Source organism: Glycine max, chromosome 6 (genome assembly GCF_000004515.6).
Source record: "Glycine max cultivar Williams 82 chromosome 6, Glycine_max_v4.0, whole genome shotgun sequence".
Taxonomy (NCBI): Eukaryota; Viridiplantae; Streptophyta; class Magnoliopsida; order Fabales; family Fabaceae; genus Glycine; species Glycine max.
This window is the reverse complement of record NC_038242.2, coordinates 47,065,617-47,091,329: the sequence shown is the minus strand read 5'-3', so window position 1 is coordinate 47,091,329 and position 25,713 is coordinate 47,065,617. Positions and strand designations below refer to the sequence as shown.

Genomic DNA, 25,713 nt, shown 5'->3' with positions numbered 1-25,713 from the left:
TATTTATCGTTGAATCTTAATATATTAATTTCCCTTAATTTTATCGCCTATGTGTGAGGGACAATTCTCTATCTGGAGACATTATTTTGCATATCCCAACGATGGAAATGTGAGAAAATGAGTTCTGAAGGTGGTGTCCAAATTTTAGAACAATCTAGCGGTTAACGAGTTCAATATCATAATTTTGCTGAGACTGGTTTGGGTGTATGTGGGAAAAAGAGAAAGTTTTGGAAGAGAAAAAACTGAGAACGAATTTGGAAGGAAGAAAGAGCGTAGAGACATATCGGAATTGTAAAAATTGACTTAATATATCTCTATTTATAACTGTGGTACTTTGAGCCTATTATTTACTCTATTTTTTTATTTTATTATTTTATAAACAAGAACTTTATTTTACTCTTTCATTAAATAATAATAATTAAAACATCCTTTTATTTTATAAAACATCATTTTACTCCATTGATTTTCTAATACTATGAAGCCCTTATTTTAATTAATAAAAACTCTTTTCTCTCATTTATTTAATTTCTGAAACCTCTATTAATTTTAAAATAAAACTTTTTATTTATTTTATGAAAAATAGGATGTTACACCCTTCGACTTATCCTTTTGGGTTATTGGCTCATGCAAATCTTTGTAGTATAAATGTGATGAAGATGGACAATAAAAAAAATAAATTAAGAGAGTAAGCAAAGAAGAATAACACCAAGAAATATTTAATGTGAATGAAAGGGAAAAACCTTGGGACAAAGTTCAAAAAAATATCTCCACTATGAAGTAGGATTACAATGATCTCAATCTCACCCGATAAAATGATTTACAATATTTCTCAAACACTCACCAAGTGTGGTAGAAATATATAACTTTTTTTTTTCTTGAAGAGGTTTACAAAAACTCTCTTACTCTATCACTCTTGAGGAATCTCACTTGCTTGCAACAACTCCTCACAAACTCTCATTTATATAGTGGAGGGATATAGCTTCTCCCAAAATAGTAATAAATGGATGTAAATTAATTTTCATATTTCTAAGAACCTTTGGAAATGTTATCTCCATTTTTCTAAGATGAATGTGATATCATCAAGAGTCAAAGATGAAATTCCAAAACCTTAAAATCTTCACCTTTTATTTTCCATGCATTTGATGTTATTTTATGTCGGTTAAAAATCACGGTTTCATAAAAGATCATCTTAGAAAATGGTACTCTTCTAAGACGGTTCTTAGTTTAAAATCATCTCAGAAGGATACCTTTTTAAGATAATTTTTCAAGGAACTGTCTTAGAATGTATTCATTTAAAATATATTGAAGATTTTAGGACGGCTTTCAGATAATCTTCTTAGAATGTATTTTTTTTTATAAAAAAAGAATATTTTGAGGATTCTAAGATGATTTTCCAAAAAAAATTGTCTTAAAATATATTTTTTTATTAAAAAAATTAAAAATTTCATATACATTTCTTGTCATCAATCTCATATTTATATTCCTAATCACAGGGTTATTTCAATTTCATATATTCTGAACAAATAATAATAATAATAATAAATAATAATAATAATAATAATAATAATAATAATAATAATAATAATAATGATGATGATGATGATGATAATAATTTACTGTGTAAAAACATTTTTGACCATTCTTTTAAATTATCATAAAGCTTATATATAACTAGAAGTCTAAATCTGAGTGCATATGTAGTTTGTGTTGTGGTTCTAAGAACAGATCATGTAAAGGAAGAGATGTAGGACTTTCCAGAGTTTAACTTTTCATGTTTTTCGGAGAGGATGCCAGGTTTAATTATTTCTTAAGAAATTAAGAAAAAGATGTTTTCGATTCAACATCTTATTTGGCATAAATTTGGTGTATTTAAATTTGCGTAGTAATATTCTGAAATTATATTTAATAATTAACTACATGTGAAAATTAAGTTTTATCAATTGAATCATTAATTTTGAAATTCTCGTAAAGTATATTAAATTTACAACACAATTCAGAATTTAATTGACGCACTTCATAAACCCACTCTATTTTAACATATAATCGGTGGTGGACCTACATGATTGTGAGAGTGTGTACTTCCACCTCCTATTTTTTAAAATTCATTAAATTTATAAATAAAATTTTATCTTTTTATATTTTATTTTATTTATATAATTAAATCTATTAATTTTATTTTTTATAACTTAAACTCATTCACTTAGTATCTTGAATCTGCTGTATATAACTATTCAAACCATTGTTTTACTCAAGTTTATTTTAAGCGCATACCTTAACTTTGATTGGATGCCTCAAACTACTATTTGTCAGGTCTTGTCTATAAGCCAGATTAAATTAATTAACTGTAATCTTTTATGGAAATTTTCCAATGATGAAAATGTGTGTAGCATGCCTCAGAACTTGAAAAGGATTGCCATTTAAATTATATATTGAGTTAATCGGCATCCACGTAAGATTGAATTAATTAATTAATATTTATGAGCAAGTAACTTTAATATGTTTATCCCACAAATTGAACAATACCCCTGAAAAACATAAAATATATAATTAGCTTTAAAAAACGGAGGATAAGAACGTGCTTGGCATTTTAATCACGCTAAGTATTAATCAACATATATTAATATTGATTCAATATAATGGATTTAACTTTTACGCGATAAAGTTATTTTATTATACAACCATTGTATTCATATAGCACACCAGCCAGCTTACCCTATAAATAGCTTGAACATTTCTTCCGATAGGAGTAATTTTCAGCAATTAGCTTGAACATTCTCCATCATGAGTGACAACACCTTCCATCTTGAATCACACAGGATTATAGCTCCTGAATCAACCTAGCTCTAGTACCACTGTTGGAAAATACCAAGAATAAATTTTCTTCTCTATGTGATTAAGATGGACAATAAGAAAAATAAATTAAGAGAGTAAGAGAAGAAGAATAATACCAAGAAACTTTTAATGTGAAAACCTCCTCAGTATGAAAGGGAAAAATCATGAGACCAAGTTGTGACACCTTCTACCCTGATATACATATTTATATAATAAAATACATAGAAATGTAAAATTACATAAAAGAGATTTTATTTTCTAAGCATAAAAGAATTCACGTGGGTAAAAGGTTCACATCCACACTAATCATTAAATTAAAAATTTATCAAATAAGAGTATGAAAACATCTCAGGCCCAAACCAAGGTCATCCAATTATTTTTACAAAAGGAAAACAAGTTAAACAGCGGAACAACATAAAGTAACATGTTCAGAATATTATGCAAATAATATAGAAACTCATACCCCAATGCCACATCCTATCAGAGCGTTGTGTTCTCAGCGTTCTCTAGCATGAAATTTTTTAAAGTTATCCACCTAACCATCTGCTCTCACGAACATAAGGTTCGAGATCATCACAAGATCCAAACACAAACAACACACAAGAAGTGAATTATTATATTTTTAACTAGGTAGAGATAAACAAAAGTGCGCGCACACTCACACGCATAATATAAGTATAACAAACTCAACTTAGCATAATTTGCATCATTTTACCACTCATTGTGTAACATCCCTTGTCCCAATAATTTAATCACAAAATCACATTCCACATATTGACATTAATCACGTGTTTAGAACAATACATCTCAAGTACAACACAACATCTCACACTCACATAATTCATTACTCATCATCACGTAACAAGTCACAATGATCATTATACACACATTATGCAATTAATATATTAAGACTCAATCTTATATGTAATGTGATATCATATCAATGAAAAACCTCGTCAGACGGCAAAGAGTACATGACAAGACAAACCATACATTGGTAAGTGAGATCACCCTCACTAGGTAAAATCATAGGGAAACCAATCAGGGTCATGTTGTTTTGCGAGAATGCTTCAACCATGTGGGATCGGCACAAACTTAAAGGAGCACTCAAATCGGGTGTATTTACCCCCAAGTTCTAGACTTCGAAGAATTCATCAGGGCCTCTCCCTTGTGATTTAGGTCCAACTTAAAAAACATTTTAACACACAGACTCTACGTCGGTTAAAAATTATAGTTCCATAAAAAATCATCTTAGAAAAGGGTACCCTTCTAAAACGATTCTTAGGTTAAAATCGTGTTAGAATGATACCTTTCTAAGACAATTCTTATGTAAAAACCGTTATAGAATGATAGACTTTCTAAGATGATTTTTCAGAAAATCGTCTTAAAATATATTTTTTTAAAAAAATATATATTGAGGATTCTAAGATGGTTTTTAGATAACCGTCTTAGAATATATTTTTTTATAAAAGAAATTAGAATATTTTGAGGATTTTAGGATGATTTTTCCAAAAAAAATCGTCTTAAAATATATTTTTTATTAAAAAAATGAAAAATTTTATATGCATTTCTTACCATCAATCTCATATTTGTATTCCTAACCACATGGTTATTTCAATTTCATATATTCTGAACAAATGATGATGATGATGATGATGATGATGATGATGATGATGATGATGATGATGATGATGATGATGATGATGATGATGATGATGATGATGATGATGATGATCATGATTCTTCATTGTGTAAAAATATTTTTGACCATTCTTTTAAATTACCATAAAGCTTATATATAACTAGCAGTCTAAATCAGTGCATATGTAATTTGTGTTGTGGTTCTAACAGATCATGTAAAGGAAGAGATGTTAGACTTTCCAGAGTTTAACTTTTCATGTTTTTTCTGAGAGGATGCCAGGTTTAATTATTTCTTAAGAAATTAAGAAAAAAGATGTTTTCCATTCAACATCTTATTTGGCATAAATTTGGTGTATTTAAATTTGCGTAATAATATTCTGAAATTATATTTAATAATTAACTACATGTGAAAATTAAGTTTTATCAATTGAATCATTAATTTTGAAATTCTCATAAAGTATATTAAGTTTACAACACAATTCAGAATTTAATTGACACACTTCATAAACCCAGTCTATTTTAACATATAACTATTCAAACCATTGTTTTACTCAAGTTTATTTTAAGCGCATACCTTAACTTTGATTGGATGCCTCAAACTACTATTTGTCAGGTCTTGTCTATAAGTCAGATTAAATTAATTAACTGTAATCTTTTATGGAAATTTTCCAATGATGAAAATGTGTGTAGCATGCCTCAGAACTTGAAAAGGATTGCCATTTAAATTATATATTGAGTTAATCAGCATCCACGTAAGATTGAATTAATTAATTAATATTTGAGCACAGTAACTTTAATATGTTTATCCCACAAATTGAACAACACCCCTGAAAAGCATAAAATATATAATATACTTTAAGAAACGGAGGATAAGAACGTGCTTGGCATTTTAATCACGCTAAGTATTAATCAACATATATTAATATTGATTCAATGGATTTAACTTTTACGTGATAAAAGTTATTTTCTTATACAACCATTGTATTCATATAGCACACCAGCCAGCTTACCCTATAAATAGAACCAAACTAATTTAAGGTTTCATCGAAGTAAAACAGCATACCTAGTAAAACAGCATACTTCCTTAAAGCAGAAAAATTATGGAAGCCCAAAGAGATGAGCGTGTCTCAAAACTACTTGGAGCTCAAACCCATGTTTGGAATCACATTTTCAGCTTCATAAATTCCATGTCCCTCAAATGTGCAATTGAGTTGGACATACCTGATATCATACACAAGTATGGTCAACCCATGCCACTCTCAAAACTCACTACTTCACTATCAATCCACCCTTCCAAAGCCAATTGCATATATCGCTTGATGCGAATTTTGACCCATTCTGGCTTCTTCTCTCAACACAAGGTCAACGAGAATGAGCTAGAAATGGGTTACGTGTTGACCGATGCATCTACTCTACTACTTAAGGACAACCCCTTAAGTATGGTACCTTTCTTGCATGCAATGCTTGATCCAACTTTGACACAGCCATGGCTTCAATTGCCAACATGGTTCAAAAATGATGATCCCTCGCCATTTCAAACAGCACATGGGATGAAAATTTGGGATTATGCTGACCGCGAGCCAAGGCTTAATGACCTTTTTAATGATGCTATGGCAAGTGACACTCAATTGGTTGCCAATGTGGTGATTGAGAGGTGCAAAGGAGTGTTCAATGGATTGGAGTCACTTGTTGATGTTGGGGGTGGCACAGGTACTATGGCAATGGCTATTGCCAAATCATTCCCACAACTAGAGTGTACGGTGTTTGATCTTCCACATGTTGTTGCCACTTTACAAGGAAGTGAGAACTTGAAATATGTTGGAGGGGACATGTTTGAGTCAATTCCTTCTGCTGATGCCATTCTCTTGAAGGTAAGATATTATTGCACCTCTAATAATAATACAAGTTATTGTGTTTTTTTCTTGCTTGAAAATATGTTTTCAGTCTTTGTAATTAGTGTGACATATCAAATATAGATTATTGACACGTGGCATAATTAATCTATGCTATGTGGTCATCACTTGGTAAAACTAACAACAAAGACTAAACATGTATTTCGATAAAATCAGGGACGAAATGAACTAGTTTTATAATTAGGATAAAAAATGGTATATATTGAGTATTGACTAATTTTTTTGGACAAAAAATATGCTCTAGTTATATGTACACTTATACTGCTTTTTCTACTACCCCCAAATAAGAAAAAACTCAACACCTTTCAGTGATTTAGATCATTTACTGTTCCTTTGAATGCATGACATGCTTGCAGTGGATATTGCATGACTGGAATGATGAGCAGTGTGTGAAAATACTGAAGAAATGCAAAGAGGCAATAAAGAGCAAGGTGATTATCATAGACATGGTGGTGGAGAATGAAAAGGGAGATGATGAATCAATTGAAACACAGCTCTTCATTGATATGGTTGTGATGGTGCTGTATCCTGGAAAAGAGAGAACTGAGAAAGAATGGGCCAAACTGATTTTCTCTACTGGTTTCAGTGACTACAAGATAACTCCAGTGTTGGGTTTAAGGTCTCTCATTGAGATTTACCCATAACAACTTCTTATGAAATGTGGTATATAGGAGAAGGACCAGCACTATCATCAATAAAGGCTCATTCTCCCCTTCACAAACCAAAAAATAATATATAGTTGTAATAATGTTCCAAATGTCCCAGCACTCTGTCATAAGTAAAGGTCCTCGGATTATTTTGTATTTTAATTTGTCTTGCAGTGTAATCTATAATATATAGTTGCAATAATGTCTCCCCCTTAGCCCAGTTGGGTTTGCAGAAAAAATTACACATAATTTCTAGTTGCTAAAAAATCTGAGTTTGGTTGATTTCATTTTCTCTAAATTCTGATTCTTATACAAGACAAACTTGTACGAAAAATTAAGTAAAAACAGAAAACAGAGATTTTTTTTTAATTTATTTAAACCATTCACATGGTCATTTTCTTCTACTCGTTTACGGGTAACAAAGTGGACAAACCTTGATGATACACGGTAAATACAACATATAGAGAACTGCAGAGGAAGCTCCGTCTTTGGTGTTCGACTGAGGAGCCTCGCCGGCGATGGATTTCTCAGATGAGGAGGTCAAAGAAGTCTTGAGCACATTCAAGAACTGATAGTGATTTTCTGGACGACTCTAACAACCATGACAATTTGACGGTCAACGACAACGTCAAAGACGGGTCATAGAGCACCTCGTAGAGGTTACGATAGTTTACGGATTCGACAGTGTCGAAATTCCTCCGACAAAATCTCTTGCATTGCAAATTGTTTTGTGACTAAAGCAGTCACCTCCGTCAAGATCTCCTGCTCCGATAGTGGCCGGGACTTCATCAGAGCAAATTTTGCCGTCAACTTCTTCTTTGGAGACATCGATGGCATGGATTTTTTGTTGTGTAGGTCCATCTTCATGGTCTCCCTAGGTGGCAGATCCATAAACGAGGGTGTGTACTTAGAAGGTGCACTGAAACAGTTTGATAATATATAATACAATTGTAATAAGAAGTGGAAGCCACATAGGAGCCACTCTTGATAAACTTCCAAAATTGAATACTACTCATCAAGCTAACTTTGAATTAGAACATTACTTTTCTGTATAAAAATCATAACAATCATTGCAAATTGTAATTTTACCCATTGTTGAAATCAAGATTTATTTATTTATTTTTTCAAAGAGATAAGGATCTAACTAAGGACCAAATGTAGGAATCTCTCAAATAACTTCCTTTTCTTTTTTGTTTTTTTTTTTTTCCTTCCATTACTTTAACTTATGCAATATGTTGGGGGCTAAAATCTGTAGCTCGAACTTATCGCAAGTCCTAACATACACACACATTAAATTTTGGTCATATATTGAATTAAGCAAATACAAAAGAATTTCCACTGTGGTCCTATGATTCCACCCTTCAGACTCATACAGCGTCGAAATTCTCCATACACCAGCAATTCCTGTATCATTTATATGAGTGCAAAAATTGGTTGTAAATTACTAAATTCATCATGCCACAACCACAATAAAAACATTTTCACTATTGCACTTAAAACCAATTATTCTTTTTTTTATAAGAAAAACGGATGAAATTGTTTTTATTAGATGATTACCGTTGAAGCCAAAGAAGGCGTAAGTGCAAGACCCCACTTCTTGTTCCACAATGAAATGGTAATCAGTGACATCTCTTGCATCCTGGTCATCCCAAGTTGCAACTTCCTTGCATATTGATCGAAAAAAAAAACTTCAAAAGGTATGAGCTGAAAAATTCTGGTAAAGTGGTAATGCACATGCTCAGGTCAATTCTTAGATTAGTGCCATGCCCTTCTCGTTTAATTGGCATGCTTAAAAGTCACTCACATAGCACAATGCACTGCATCCTTCAATATTATCATGTGTTCCTTTATTATATAGTAATCATGTTGGAATACGAATTCCTTATGCTTTTTAAATATGAATCTGCCAAAGTGTAATTCCATGCGTGAGTGCTATGCAATTTTTGTTATGTACATAATCATTTCTTTAATCTAATTATAGCATAGTAATTTTGTGAAATAATGAAGAATAGTACTACTCAAATAATTAGAAGTAATGAAAAGGCTTACAAAACATAATAATTGACTACGCAGATAGGTAGATGAATGATAGCCACTTAGACCTGTAATTTTATTTTTATTTGTATTTTATGCAAGCAACTTTACACAATTATTTAGATAAGTAAATGATTAGCTATACATACCACAATTATATGTTCTTTATCAGAGTGTTTCATCCCGTCACTTTTATTATTATCATAAAATAATTATATTTATATATATATATATATATATATATATATATATATATATATATATATATATATATAGTCTCTTTATTGAAAAACATACCACTCCAACAAAGATAACAATATTTAGTCTCTTTATTTAGATATTCGTATGGCTGATATAAATATTTGTATGTACTAATGACAATGTGACATATCAATAACACTTCATCTCAAAAAAATTTACTTTAAAATACGTATTTTTTATAAATATTTTTTTAAAGAAATAGATAGAATTTATTTCTTAAAACAAGAAAAATTAAAAGCAGAAACAATTTAAATAAAAGGTGAGTTTGTTTAAATTTTTAAAAATAATTTTAAAAAAATATTTTTTTAAGAAATAGATTGAATTTATTTCTTAAAATAATTAAATTTTTTAAAAACAAAAATAATTTAGACAAATACATTATAAAAATAAAAAATACTTATTATATTAAAATAAATATATATTTCGATAAATAAATTTAAACAAACATGTGACTTTATGTTCCTCACCTCGTACTTTATGTTCAACCCTTTGCTTGCCCATCTACTACATTCCATTTGCACCAGCTCCTGCATTTTGTTCATTCATTCACAATTCCCACAATCAATCCACTCACAAATCCCAAGTCGACTAGAAATATGACTTAAGTTGTTCTTATAAGTTGATTTTATGGAATTGAGTTAAAAAGTCTAAGCCCAAATTCTAATAACATGCGTACCTTGATTGTTGGGTTAGTAGACCAAAAGCAATATACTCAAGTATAAAAGATCAAATGCAATATACTCATTTATTACTTTTGGTTGCTTCCCTTCCCTTCAGCAGCATAGATAACAAGTCAGAAAAAAGGGGCAAACTAAATAATGGTACAATAATATGATAAGATAATAAAATAATTTTGAGCAAGACCTATATGTTATGCAGATCTCAAAGCTACTCTTTTCCGAGTTGGCCAATCCAGGGGTTCTTGATATGGAGGACGCTCTAAAATAAAGCAATTACAAAATTATAAGACAATAATAAACATTTAATGATTGAGAATATATGCAAAGGTGTATATATTTTTCTTTCCTCTACCATGTCCAATGCATAAAATGTGCACATATTTTTATCTGAATTATACTAAAATTTACACCCTTATGAGTGGTGTGTGCTCAATTTTTAGTCTTAAACTATAAATATGCTAAATGCATGGAGTGAAATGAAGAATCTCAAGAAAAGAGGTGATATAATAAGTAATGGAAACAATTTTTGAAGGATGCTATGTTAATATAAAATCTTACGGCATTTTCTTTGGTCTCTAACTTCAGTGACAGCTCCCTTGTCCCTCCAATCTCCAGAATCAGAAAGATTATCCTATTATAGAGAGAAAAACAAAAAACACATCATTTCAGCAATGCATGCCAAGCTTTCAATATTCAATAAACATTTCTGGTGGGGTGAACACAAAAAAAAAAGTGTTCACGGGTCCAACAATTATGTGCAAAGGTGCACTCTCCCTTAAAGTCTGCTTCAAAGAGAGACCTAAGTACTGGTTGTTCAAATTTTCATAAAAGTAACTCCCATGACCAAGTTCCTCAACTGAAACTGCCAGAGGAAATGAGCTTGATTTAGGAGGTTCCAGTCGCTGGCATTTTTGCTTGTGATTTAGCCTCCAATGGATTATTTGACAATTTCCAAAGCTGCAAACCACTTACAACTCAAATTTTGGGAATTAATCTTAAGGTCAAACATAATATTTTCCCCAACAATCATGTTATAGAAGAAAATTTATAAAAGAGCAGATAGAAGAGTTGTTTAATATAGGTTACAATATACACTGTCTCCCCTCTTCTCTCTTCCAATTCGGAAAACAAGATTTAGTCGTTCCACTTCATTTCCATTAGTTAAAGTCTTGAAAACTCTTTAAACAAAATGTCATGGAGAAATCAACATAAGAGTTGTTCTAACAAAAGCACAAAATTAGCAAATTGCCAATGCAACAAGCCAACCGAAAAACTACCACATTTTACTGGCCAAGAACTAATTTTAGCCATGGGTTTATTATTTCATAGCAATTAGAGAAAACTGAGTAGATATTACCTATTTGAGAACTAATTAAGCACAACTCCTAAGGAAGTGTATTCTTCATTTGGTGGCATGGTAATGGTGTAAAACTTCAATCTAATTAGCAGGCATGTATCCTTATTCCCAAGGCAGATATTTTGATGAGTATTCAAAGCATGCTTCCACACAATTAATTTAAGTACACAAAGGGGAGAAAGAAAAATAGATTTGAAGCTAAAGTAAGTTAAAAGAATTACCAATATCTAACAATTTTGCATCTGGAGCAGCGAGTTCTGGCTGGAACAGAGCACCTAGCGCACACATGATGTTCATTTTTTGAAGCAGACACTGGAGGAATTACATCAGCCACAACCATTTCTTCAGCTCTCAGAGCTTCTTCAGCAGCCAAATGGGCAAGCAAATTTATCGTATCTCTCTTCTTAGTGGTTTCACTCCATTTTCCAAGTAAGATGTAAGCCACCAAGGGAAGCACAACCAAGACCAGAAACAGGACAGGTATATCAGATTCTCGCGGTTCGAGCATATCCCCTCTAGCATACTCATGTCCAGTTTCCTCCCAAAATCACTAATCAGAATAACATCCCCTAAAAGTCTAAGTAATCCGCATATGGGAAAACAGCAACTTCGACTGCAGCATAACCCATTCCCTACTATTCAAACCTTTCAAGTATATCTACTTCAATTTCATGATCTGAAATTTCCCAATAACAAATAAAGTACTTAATTAATGTATGAATATTCAACACTCTTATAAGACAGTTAGAGATTTACTTATGAAATGAACTACATTCAAAATTATCACTCAAGCACTTTATCTTAGATGCTAATAATACAACATTCCTGTTCATTATAATGAAGGAACAAATGCCTCAACCCTGCATTATTTTTTCAGATACACTAACGAAAGCAAAACTTTAGATTAATTATTTAGTTCCAAAAAGTAAAAGTGGTTAGTGTTATCCTATCCTTCTTTAAGTGACCTAAACACCTACCTTGTATAACACTATAACCTGATGTAATGTAATCCAAGCTTACTCAATCTTTTACAACAAAGAAACAATTGACTCAACAAAGAGTTCCCAAACTTGCACGTCTTTAACATAGTGTCAGCATAGTTTGCTTGAACTTTAAATTTACAGGTAGAAGAGGGGAAAAAATAAATTTCAAGAAATAAAGGACAATTGCTTTCAAGTCTGACAGGAAATTCAACAGCCATCGACCTAGTTGTCATGTTCATCATCTAGTTCAACAAAACAAAATGCTCTTATTAAATACCATTTCACTAATGTTAGTTGTTATTCATGAGTTAGTTTGGTATTGAATATTTGCAAGAAAATAGCACTCTGCCTCCAATTTATGGTTCTTTTGTAGAATTTTACATATTCTTCTTTATTGTGTGATTTTATAGAGTAGAAACTCCATTTTTGTGACTTAATGTTGAATCCAACTCAATTTCAGGCCAAAGAAGAGAAGGTTCAAGTAGCTGATGACTCACTTAGCAAGGTAGATCCACTCAGCGAGATGAATCCGCTTAGCGAGGCATCTAGCTCGCTTAGTCGATGGGAAACCCTAGAAGAGAATAAGCCAGAGATCTGTCCGCCCAACATGCAAGGAGAGACACAGTAGAGATACGAGTTTTTGAGCAACAGAGGAAGCTTAGTTCAAGAAAATAGAGAGATTTAGGGTTTAGAGGTTGGAGGAGACTTCCTCCATCATCTTCTTTCAATTTCTTTCACCAAAAATAGTTTCTTTCTTAGTTTTGAAGCTTTGCTTGTAATGGAAGGCTAAGCTTCTTTGTTGGGGAGTTCTATTGAACAATCTTGATGTAATATTCTCGCTATCTATTTGATATTATTTTTCTGTGTTCATTACTTCTATCTATGCTTATTTTACATGCTTGTGGCTTGATCACCCATTTGTAAGTGCAATTAGGCTTTTTAGTATTGGAAAATGCTTTAAAACCTTAGAACTTGATAGAGCAAGCTAGAAATCTGTATGTCTAGAAACGGAGTGCAGTGATCTAGTCCATTTTATGCTGTAGGCTTAGTGCAACTCTTTTAGAACAAGTTTGTTGAGGGATCAAGGACGAAGTCTAAAGAGAGTTAGGCTCATTCATGTGAGAAATCATGGTTTGAGTGGTTTCTCAGCATAAGAACACTAGGATAACGTTAAATAGAGAAAAACACCTTTTATACATCGAGAGAAATTCAGTAGAACACTCCCCAACGCTCTTAACTTGATAGTTTTCACTTTTTATAGCTTTAGATATTTTGTTTATGTTCAAATAGATTTTCTAGTACAGAATTCACATTTGCCTTGTTTTTAATCCCTATAAGTGTTTACATACTGAATGTACATGGTCTGGGTGAAACAAATTTCCTGAGGATACGATACTCGGTCTTACCGTTTTATACTACTTGTGTGAATCGATACACTTGTCGACTTCCGAACAACTAACACACAGAAAGATGTCAATAGTCAAAAATACAATGATGGAACAGAACAAAGCAATGAGCATATATATATATATATATATATATATATAAAAGAACCTCACCTTTGTGTGCCCACTGCCCCAATTTTATATTCAACAAACACCCATTTCAGGCAATACACAACCAAACAAGTGAACAACCCCATTCCACAGTTGTATAGAGAGAACGAGACAAACCCCTCCACCTAAAAAGATGCTTTCACCAAAAGAAACCACTAAATCCCCCTAATTTTTTTTAAAAAACTATTTTTTGGTTTCTAAATAGACATTCAACCCCATAAAACGAAAAAAAAAGAAGGAAGAAACCCTTTAGTTCCACACATCAGCAGCAAAAAATAAACTAAAAAATTTCAAGTTTTTCAGACAAATAAGCCAAACCCCACAAAATATTATGCATTTTTTACCCAATCTGAGATTCAAGTACAAGAAATCAACACCAACCTACAATGCAACACAATGCAAGTTGAAAACTTTGAACATACCCTCAACACAGAGAAGAAATCGGAGCAAAACCCACCAACACTTCGCCTCATTACTCTCTTCACCCTTCAAAAGATTCCTTTGATTCCTTCCTCAACACACCTTCTTCTTCACATTCACAACTTGGCACCCTTTTCTTTAACGTTTTGGGGGAACACTAGCCTAACAGAGAAAATATAAAAGCAAGAAAATTCCCTCCCGACAAAATATAAACATGTGAATTTTTTGCCTAACAGAATAGAAATTGAAGTACATTTTTTTTTTTTGGTGGGGTGAACCCAACCAATGCAGCCTCTTCTTTTGCAGGTGCCTCTATGGTCTCATCGGCGGCTGCTGCTCTTATTGTTCTAGAGAACTTGAGGGGCTTCGAGCTGGAGAAAGAGAGGCGCGACCGCTGGCTTTGAGATCGAAGAGGGGACGTGGAGGCCCACAGTGAGGATGCGGTGCAGATCCACGAGTCAATGAGGGAGGGGTCGGAGGTGAGAAAGGTGTAAATGGTGTGGGTGTTGTTGAATGTGACGTCATAGAGGTTGTGCTTGTTGTAGGGGAGGCAGTGGTCCACTACACTGAAGGGGGGTGATGGAGGGTGGTGCGGTTGGGGAGGAACTTAGTGGCGTGCCACTACACTGAAGGTGTAGATGGTGTGGATTTTAATTTCAAAAATCCACACCAAATTCTTGCTCAGTGCAATTTCCTCTCGGGTTGCAATTGTGCTTAGCGTGCGAATTCTCACTCAGTGCAACTTCCTTTGTGCTAATTCTCGCTCAGCGCAATTCCCTCTCAGGTTGGAATTGCACACAACATGCTCCTTGCGCTTAGCGAGACATCAAATGTAGTTAGTTTCAAAATCCCAATGGTAAGATTATGGAGAATTATCTTAGGAACCTCCAGTCAAAATTTGAAGATGATCCAACGGTTAATGTATCTGGGATCGCGATTTTACTTAAATAGATTTAGGTAAAATTTGAAATCTTATAATTTCAACTTAGTTCAACAAAACTCCACATAACTCAACATCCACATCAATAAATTCACACATGACTAATTCAAGTCATACCTCAACTCATTCAAGTCAACCATATAGTCAAATAACACGATAAATATAATTAAACATCGATTTATAATTAGTAATATTTCAGGGTGCTACAAAAACCTCTAAGGAAAAATAATTGAGGAATGGGACCGTTCCAATCGAATGTGCTTTGTGATCATGAAGGATTCTATTCTAGAAGTGTTTTGGGGCTTTATTGCTGAGAATGAAAATGCAAAGAAATTTTTTGAGAAAATTGAACAATACTTTGCCAAAAATGAGAAGTCGGAGGCAAGTAACATTTTGGCTAAACTTATCTCCATCAAGTATAAGGGCAAAAATTATATAAGGGAGTACATAATGAAAATGTCTAACTTGGCATCAAAACTAAAAGCACTTAAGATAGAGTTTGGTGAAGACCTGCTCGTGCATTTAGATTTGATCTCACTTCCTGCACACTTTGGGCAATCAAAGTGAGCTATAATACTCAAAAGGAAAAATGATCCATTAATGAGCTTATACCTCATTGTGTGCAAGAGGAAGAGAGACGGCGGAAAGACAAATCTGAAAGTGTTCATTTAAGCTTCACCTCTAAGAATAAAAAAAGAAAAAACTAAGGGTGCTCTTAACAAAAGAAACAAAAGAAAGATGCAATATTTAGTATAAATCAATTATAGCATTAAATATAATTTAAGAATATGATATTTACTTGTCGTAATTAATGTTTTATATTTTTTTGTTATCATGTTTGAAGTTAATTTAGCATATCCTTCCCATTTATTTGTATATCTAGTGATTTTTTTAATTAAATTGATTCACACAATATATTGTCAAAGTAATTCCTATTGTGAAAATTGATTTGATTAAAATTACATAGATTTTTGTATAAAATTATTTATGCAAATTGTGTTCGACCCAAAGAGGCAAATTGGCCAAATAATATTTTATACATGTGATGCTAAATGTGTGATAATTATATGGTGTTTTCATATGAATAATAGTTGGTCCAAAGCAAGGCTATTATTTGATAAAATTTATTATCAATATTTGATCATTGTGTTAAGAGTATCAATTACAAATTAATTTCTCTACGAATTAATGTTGTGTCAGGTATCTTCTGATGAGTTTGTTCTGCAAAAATATTTGCATATTATGTTTTATATATATATAACATAATATGAAAGTTAAGTAATTTTAAGACCTCTCATTTATTATGTTAAATTGTCTTGTATTTTTTGGTTAAATTGATTGAAACAACATGTTGTCAAAGTAACCTTTGTTTCGTAAGTTGATTTGATTGAATTTACATGGATGTTACATGGAATTATTCATGTGAATTGTGTTCGACCCAAAGGAAGACACAATTTGGCAGAATAATTACATGCTTGCAATGGTAAACATGTGGCGATTATAAATAGTGTGATTTTCAATGTGAATAATGAAATATTCAAAGACAATCATTATTTGATCGGAATAATCATCATATAAGTTTTCCATGTGAGTAATGGAGTGTCCAAAGACAACATTTGTTTGACAAGTCTTATCACCAATGTTTGATCAATGCGTTGAGAGTATCACTTGCCGTTAGTCTTTTTCAATCCAAAGATTGAGGATTAATGATGTGCTAGGTATCTTGTTTGGGTCTTGAAATTCACCATAAAGATTATTTTTGTACTGTATGTTTATTTTCTCTTCTTTAATTATTGTTGTTGGTACTACTATGGTTTAAATTACTCATATTATTTAAATCCCAAATATGCATGTATAAAATATTTTTTTGTGGGAGTCATAAGGTGATATATGAGTAATCTTGGTATACAATACTAGAAAGTAGTAAAGTGCATTATGTGTTAATTGAAGAGAACAAGAAACTACATATTTTCATATCGAAAGTCTAGAAGTTTAGAGATCATTGGATATTCTGACTTTGATTTTTTTAGAATATCTTAATAGCAATCACTCCATATAAAGATCCACATTTAACCATGTTGGTGGAGTTAATATTTTCTATGACACATCATACTAGAATTTATGATTGCTAAATTATTGTAACTGGTTTGCCAGTTGTCGCCAATATTAAGTAGTCATCGGGTGTTTATTAGAACAATATCTTAGTGGTCTTATTAAGGATTCAACCAAGTAAAAATTTGTCGACATAAAATATTTTGTTGTTAAATAAAGAATACAGGAAATACAAATTTGTATAGAACATGTAGGGGTTCATTTTATGCTAGCTAATTCACTTACTAAAGGTATGACACTTAAAGTTTTTCATGAGCACACTGCTCATATGGATGCAATTTCTGATAGTACCTTAATTTAATGGCAGTCTTACTTATGTTTTATATCTTATGGTTTACAAACATTTTGTTGTTTGGATTTTCTGCAGAAATAAAGTTGAATTTTATCATTTCATTATCAGCCTGTTTTGTTTGTAATATTTATGTTGTGTTTGGATAGATCTCTATAAAGAATAAAGTTTGGACCAGTTGGAAATAAGCATGACTAAGATCACATTGCATGTAATTTTCATGTTGCTTATTCTTATTGACCATGTCATTGAGTGTACTAATGTGGTGTTCGTTGGGGTCTAATTACATTTGTTGTAGTGATGAAAGCCGCAATGATTATATTATTGATATATGAGATGGACTAGGTTGTTTAGGAGGAAGTCTAAAGGTAAATAGCATACAGATGTGCGTTTAAAGATTTCGCACATAATTGTTACAATATATCGCCCAAGTGAAAGATTGTTAGAATTTTCTATTCCAATAATTAATGTGGACTAATATTATAAGATAATTATATTAGTTATTTATCGTTAGAACATTTTATTTTATGTGATCAAATTAAGTGAGCTCATTAGACAATAAGATGATATGGACTTAAATGAGCAAATGTCAGTGTTAGTCCATTAGGGAATAATGAGAATCTTATTAGGTTAACACACTATAAAAAGGTTATGGTCCCCAATATATCAACATCACATATAATTTTTCTTCTCCCCATCTGAAAAGTTACGAATGTCCTATTAAGGAATAAAGAGATTTCAGTTAAGGAAGAACCATGAAGCTATCGGTTACGCTTTAGCCAATTATCCGTTTTGTAACAGATCCTAAGAAGAGTACATAAATCAGAAGTCATCTACAGATTCAGATTTCGCTATGTTTGTTTGATCAATCATTATGAATCCAGGTATTACTAAAATTCTTCCTGATCATCTAACGTTGTTTGCGATGATATTTTCAACAAAAATTATGGATGAAACAAAATAGAAGGACTAAAATTGATTTAGGTTTAATTTTTTTCTTATATATAAGACTTAATTACATCATTCATCAAAATTAAAAAAAAAATTATAATAATAAATTTATCTTAAATTTATAACTTTTTTAAAAATTATCAATATCATTAAGGAAATAAATAACTTTCAAAAATGCACGCAAAGCGCACACACAAAATCTAAGGAAAAAGTCCCCCTCTTTTTCTATTGGACAGTCTCTCCATCAACCAATAACGACCATGAGAGCTAGCGTTATACATGCACCCATGGAGTGTGAGGATGCTATATGTATGACAAATCTAGCTACTAGTTCATTTAGCAAAATATGGATTTTGATAACGAAGACCATTCTAACAAACCACTTGGAGCTCAAACCCACGTACTCAATCAAACTTTCAGTTTCATTAAATCCATGTCCCTTAAATGTGTAATTGATTTGTGCATACCTGATGTCGTAAACAAGTATGGCCAACCCATGCCACTCTCTCAACTCATTGCTTCAATTCCAATTCATCCCTTAAAATATGAATTTTTTAAAATTATTTTTTTGAACGAATTTGTTATTCTACTGGCAAAGGAAAAATAGTAGAAACTAAAGATGGCGCATAAAATAGTAAAGAAACAATGAATTGGCAATAAACTTTTCTTCATATCCTTACTCGTGGTGCCATACATTATTTATAGTATGAGATTAGGCACTAAGTGTTGCTCCACGATAGCTAAACAGAATAACCAAATGGGTGGGGTAGTGGAATGAAATTCTGTTATAATAGATTCTGGTAGTGATAATGGTTTAGGCAATCAAGGGGTAGTGCTGATTGTTTGTTGATTTTACCCTCGTGACTAAATGTAGTCATTGAGGTGGGTTGGTCTTCTACTGCACCTCTTGGGTCTGCTAGCATTAGCTGAACTAGTTGCAGGGCTGATATCGCTAACATCACCACCCTCTGGGAAATTAACCTTGTCCTCAAGGTTATAAGAGTCAGGCAGTGCATCCCAAGCTTCCCATGTGATGTCCTCTAGGGCCAGACCAGACCATTGAACCAACACAAGTTTGGTGGGAGGTGAAGCAGAAGTGTCCCATTTCCAATCTAGCAGAGAAAGGGGTTCAATATCAAGGTGATTGTTAGTATTTGTGGGTGGTAAATGAGCAGGTTGGGAAGGCAAGGGGCCCTGGTGGAGCTTCAACATTGATACATGGAAAACGGGATGAATCCGGGAGGAAGCTGGCAAAAGAAGACGATAAGCGATAGGGAAAATGTGTTATGTAATCTGGAAAGGGCCATAGTAATGCTTGGGGAGCTTGTTGTAGACTGGGGGGTAGACCCAATCCCCAACGTCAAAGTGTACGTCACGGCGGTGAGCATCCGCCACTTGTTTCATGGCAGTTTGCGTCTTAAGCAGGCGGCGTGATAATTGATATTTATAGATATATTTTGTGATTAACTTATATAGGAATTGATAATTTTTTCTCTCTTATTTTTTTAAAAATTAATGAATTTATGATGTTTAATGACTAAAATAAAGTCTAAAAAAACAAATTAAAAATCTAAAGAGGTGCGCTTCTCAAATGCTTAACGCATCCCAAACGCTTAGTACACGTTATAATTTTAGCAAAAACAACACGCTTATCGTAAATAGGATAACTCAGGAAAACAAGATTAATTAAAAAAAACAGACTAATTCAAAAAAGAGTTGCACATAGCTAAGTCACGCAGTAAGCATGAGGTTTATAATTCAGATAATATATCAATTTATTTCCTCAGGAACATGATTCTAACACAAGATAAATTGGAACCAAAAAGTAAATTAAATGAAAATAGAAACATATAGATTCTAATGTCAACCATACGTATAGTGTGGTCCTTCACTTGCACTCGTTTATTGTCATCACTATGGATAAACCTCAATGATAGAAACTAAACCTCTATGATAATAACCCCACCGTGGTTAGGTATTGCCTCCTTGCATTTATTCAGTAATTTCACACAATCCTCGTCGTTCCAATTATGTAATACCCACTGTCAAAGTAACAATGATAAGAATCAGCAAAGAAATGAACATTGGTTTTCTACTGATCATAATCATAATCATTTTTTTTCTAAAATCACCACATTCTATATTTATATTATATTGTTTATTTCTATGGCACTTTTGTATACTTATATCATCAATTGGCTTGAAGCAATTGATCTTTAGTTTGAGTTTATATTTCAAGTTTAGATCTCAGAGCCGATTTATCAAAAGCCCTCAAATATATTTAAATCCAGAATGTAATATATCTAAACAAATCTCGTCACACATGCAATCTCAAATTATTTAAAAAATACATACCCTATTTGCTTGTATTAATTTCTAGCCCTCCAACATATGCAAATTGTTCTTGAACAATATATTGGTTGAATAAGCCAATTTATTGAGCAACTTAGAGCCTAACTGTATATATAATATAGTTGGTACGTACTGAAACCATCTTGTTATGCTAAAGGTGTAGTAATAAGATAAATAATACTTAGAGGGTAAACAAGAAAAGACAGAATGAAAAAAAAATTCCTTGGTACATACTTCAGGTGTTTGACTATGAACTCAAAGGATTTAATTGCAATAAAATTAGAAGATTGTTTTTGAATGAGAAATAAATTAAGTATTTTTTTTCTTGAGTAAAAGATTATGGGTGTTTCCTAATTCATTAGATCAGAGACTAATTTCACTTTCGATGCGTGATTGTTGTTAGTTTAAGAAAATTTTACACACACTGAGAACCAAATATTAATTCTCCTTGTGAATAGATTGTTCGCACTCATGTGAATACAATGAGACATTTACACCACTAAGTTAACTCTTTGGATTTTGAGAAATAAAGTATGTAACCATTAATACAAAAAATAAGTACAATTATTATTTACCTTCAACGTAATGCAATCAGCCAAAGGAAATGCTTCTTCAAACATATCTCCTCCAACAAATTTTATGTTATCAGTTCCTTGCAAGTCACCAACAACACGTGGGAGATCAAATACAACACACTTTAGTTTTGGGAATGACTTAGCAATTGCCTTAGCCATAGTCCCTGTCCCTCCTCCAACATCAACCAATGACTCTGATAGGTCAAACACGCCCTTGCACTTTTCAATTACCACACTAGAAACCCATTGAGTGTCACTAGCCATGGCATCATTGAAAAGGTTATTGAATTTAGGCTCACACCCAGCCAATTCCCAAAATGTCATCCCAAATTACTTAAATCAATTTTACACCATCGCTTTAATTCCAAACCAATTTCACATACACACATTCAAACACATGTTATTAACTTGTTAGGTTACATGTATGTAAGTCAATGAACAAGAGTTTTATCAATTAAATTATTTTCATCTATTATTACTTTTATTATTATTATTATTATTGTTGTTGTTGTTGTTGTTGTTGTTATTATACATTATCCTTAATTATATTTTTGGTTCTTGTAACATATTTTCTTTTATTTTAGTTTATGTAAAATATTTTTTCAGAAAGGTCTCTTAGTATTTTTATTTTTTTTGTTTCGGTATTTTGTTGATTGTAATACTAGCTCACATGCTAACATGGCCTTTTATGATGAGTCAATGTTGACTCTTTGGCAAGTGCATGAATTTATATAAGTAATATTAAAACAATAAGATTGATTGTCGAATTGACAAGGACTTTACTTGTACTCAGAGTTTATATATATATATATTTGACATAAATTAAATACAAAGTAAGGAATGTCAAAAGTTAAGAAAACAAACATTTGGAGTTGTGAGATGATGTTGGTGATGACTTATGGAATGTGTTGGGGGTTCCACTTACCAAAACTAATCTTGATGTAATTGTAATTAATTTTTCTCTTTAAAATGAATATGATTATTATTTGTATCTTTCAATATACTCTAACCATGACCCCTCAAGTGGGAGAGCCTAATATCGCTCCTAATTCCTAAAGAGTTAAATTAAATAATTTGTGTGCATAAATAGACTAGAAAATATCATTTTATTCCTAAATATGAATCACTTAGATCTTCTTCTCAAGTTCTTAGCATATAAACATTTTTCAATGTCTAAATCCTAAAATAGTTCATGAAAATGGATTATTAGACCACGGACATGTGAATGAGCACATGAAAAAATAATAATATCATAATCATATTAATAGATAGTTAAAAATCATTACATCAAAGAGAGATGGTTAGGCCAGAGAAATGGATGGAAGAAAATGGAAGAGAAATGGATTGGCCAGAGCTCCAGAAACAAATTTTCCTTGCACCGGTTGGTAATGGCTTCCTACGCTTCTTCTTCTCCTTTGTTGTCCTTGCTTCGTGATGAAGGATACTTAAGGAATGAATGTTAATTTAATTTATATATATATATATATATATATATATATATATATATATAATTCACTTTTTGCAAATATCTTCCCACTTGATGACTAATCAAAACTATCACTGTACGCTAAGTCTGCACGAGCGCGCTAAGTACACATGTAAAATCCAGTTGACATAAGTGATTGTGCATTAAGCCGTCAGATGCACGCTATAGTTGGCCTCCAAGTTGGCTTCTTGCACTAAGGGGGCTTCATGGGTTGAGCGGTCCTGATGCATTAAGCAATGTCGCGCTAAGCGCGACACTTCAGTTCTTCAATCTTCTTTCATACCTTTTTATATCTCTATAAAAAATACAACCAAAATTACTATAAAATCATTAATTTTAGCATCTTTTGGATAAAAATTCAGAAGAAATTAAGTTTCTATTCTTTTAACACAAAAAAACAATAAAAAAGAAAAAAAAATAATTGATATATGATTTTAGTATACAAATGATGTATATGTAATACTTATTAGTCACGCCGTTACTTAATAAAATAAAATTAACTTACATTAAGAACCAAGAAAAAAATCATAATACAAGCTAAAACCATTTAGAAAAAAATTATTAAGGTCAAAACCTAAAAATAAATATATTGGAGGGACCAAAACATGAATTAGATCTTGAATGTATTTATATATTATTCAACATAATTATTATTTGAGTTGAATACATAATGAAAAACTTGCAAAAATCTCAAGTTAATAGTTAGAAAGAATTTTATTAGAATTTATGGATACCGTAAGAAAAAATTATATTATCATTTACTCATAAATTATTATATATTGATAATTTTATTAATTTTTTTATAATTACTTAAACTCATACGTAAGATAATTTTATATTATTAACTATGTAAATTAGTTTTGGTGCCGTTGAATGAAAATTAAACACTAGATACATTAGTCTTAAAAATCCCCATATCCTATGATCAAGAAGTTTATAGTATCACAAATGTCAATATCATTATCTTAAGTCTTATGTCATTTTTTTAAGAAGAAAATATTTTTCATGAGTAACAAATTACAATCTTTATTTATACCCTCAAATATTCCAAGTGACTGGAGTATGGTTGGGGTATTTGAGGTACCAAGCAATGATTGTGTAGGAGTATTCCTCTAAGTGAACCTTTATCTCTCTTATACGAGTTACAATCATATTCAATTTTGTGTCATGTAGCAATGTTCAATGAATGAAGGTTGAGCTGTCATATTATTACTCTGGTGGTTATTGGAGGTTGGGGGGTTGGAGTCAGTAATTTTTGTATATTATATCCAATGGATTTTGGTCAAGAATGATTCATGGCAAAGGCAGAGACACATATATAGAGGTATCATAGCATGGGGGAATTTTTAATATAGTGGCTACAATTTGACGAGGTGTAGTGAAGAAAAAATGTGATTTAGTTACATATTATAAAGGATACTTCCATTTATTTTTATTTTGTTACAAAGAGGTCACTGGTGCATGAATTTTATAAGAGGAGTGCTAGAAATATTTATATTTTCTAACATTCCTTTAAACACATTTTTATTTATTAGTTAAAATTTCTTAGCAAACTTAGTAGAAATCAGTTATAACTAAGTTTGTTGTAACTACTTTTCTATTTTATCCCTCCACATAATGTTTTGTCTAATGGAGGCAGATACTGAATGAACAATCCAAGATACAATCATGTTATTACAGCGATGCCATGTACCATGCATTCGATCTGTCTCCGGTGGTTTAGGTGTGTTTCCATCCACGAATTTTATTTTATTTTTGGCATTTAAAGCTGTTATCATATATCTACTCCACGAATGGTAGTTGGTGAAATCCAGAACTGGTGAGACGAGAGTAACAACTGGGTTCTCGCTCGGATGAAGATACAAGTAACTATCCATGCTAGGTGTTTGTTCACTGCCCTCACTCATGGTTGATAAGAACAAGTAGAGGATGAAGAAGAGAAGTTGAATGCACAGCAAAGCTCTTCATAATACCATAACAAAAAGGAACGTACCCATAAAGAGAGAAGAAAATATCGAAAGCAACTAAATGAACAATTAACAGCTTGCTTTATTGATGTAGAGAAGGCAGTTTATATACAACAATGAAAGACAGCAAAACGGTTTAGTAGTTATAACAGAAAAGTAGTTACAACAAACTAAGTTATAACTGATTTCTACCAAGTTTGCTAAGAAAATTTATTAAAAATTATAAAATTAGAAGGAAAAAAATTATTAAATTGAATGCGGTTCACAAAATTTCGACTAATAAAAAGAATATATTATAGAGGATAGATATTTCTGGCCTTCCTCAAAGATATTGATAGCTGAATATAAGCATGTCGATCGTCACACCTTTTACATCTATATATTATGATGTAAGGCTATGGATCCAAAGGTCTTGGGTTTATTATTAGCGTGTAGCATCTACTCTCTTAACTCTTAACATGACATTTATTTGAAAGATTTTTTTAAAAAAAGTGTGATTCTTATTTGGAGATAAAAAAAAAACATTATCATGTTAGAGTTTTAAATTTGATCATCATTACACAATTAAAATTATAAAAGTGGAGCATATAAAAAAAATATCTATATATATATTTATATTATAACAAAGACGTGCTCGCTGTATTAAAAAAAACAAAAATAAAGATGTGTTTATGTAACTATTAACATGGTGTAGCATGGTAAATAATCTTATCTCTA

At 31.8% G+C, this 25,713-nt stretch overlaps 3 protein-coding genes across 11 annotated transcripts; 1 reads left to right on the top strand and 2 right to left on the bottom strand.

Annotated features, from left to right (window-relative positions):
- Window positions 1-5,428: 5,428 nt before the first annotated feature.
- On the top strand, window positions 5,429-7,195 carry LOC100794122 (probable O-methyltransferase 3). Its single transcript, XM_003527359.5, has 2 exons — window positions 5,429-6,344; window positions 6,743-7,195. The coding sequence occupies exons 1-2, from the start codon at window positions 5,574-5,576 to the stop codon at window positions 7,028-7,030; spliced, it is 1,059 nt and encodes a 352-aa protein (XP_003527407.1). The 5' UTR covers window positions 5,429-5,573; the 3' UTR covers window positions 7,031-7,195.
- On the bottom strand, window positions 7,099-12,376 carry LOC102669179 (uncharacterized). Of its 9 annotated transcripts, none has more exons than XR_005892103.1 (7): window positions 11,587-12,374; window positions 10,567-10,965; window positions 10,193-10,267; window positions 10,005-10,099; window positions 9,796-9,855; window positions 8,591-8,692; window positions 7,373-7,907 (listed from the first exon to the last, which is right to left on the bottom strand). XR_005892103.1 is itself a non-coding variant. In XM_041016711.1 (3 exons), the coding sequence occupies exons 1-3, from the start codon at window positions 9,868-9,870 to the stop codon at window positions 7,704-7,706; spliced, it is 381 nt and encodes a 126-aa protein (XP_040872645.1). In that variant the 5' UTR covers window positions 9,871-9,985; the 3' UTR covers window positions 7,099-7,703. The 9 variants fall into 9 exon arrangements, 3 of the variants coding, with proteins under 3 accessions (XP_040872645.1, XP_040872646.1, XP_040872647.1); XR_005892101.1 differs by lacking the exon at window positions 7,373-7,907 and adding an exon at window positions 8,016-8,437 and having other exon boundaries at window positions 8,591-8,696; window positions 11,587-12,372; XR_005892102.1 differs by lacking the exon at window positions 7,373-7,907 and adding an exon at window positions 8,016-8,437 and having other exon boundaries at window positions 8,591-8,696; window positions 10,567-10,639; window positions 11,587-12,367.
- An 8,180-nt stretch (window positions 12,377-20,556) lies between these two features.
- Window positions 20,557-21,807, bottom strand: LOC102669052 (probable O-methyltransferase 3). Its single transcript, XM_006582711.3, has 2 exons — window positions 21,544-21,807; window positions 20,557-20,658 (listed from the first exon to the last, which is right to left on the bottom strand). Exons 1-2 carry the CDS (start codon window positions 21,805-21,807, stop codon window positions 20,557-20,559), a joined length of 366 nt encoding a protein of 121 aa, XP_006582774.3.
- Window positions 21,808-25,713: the final 3,906 nt, after the last annotated feature.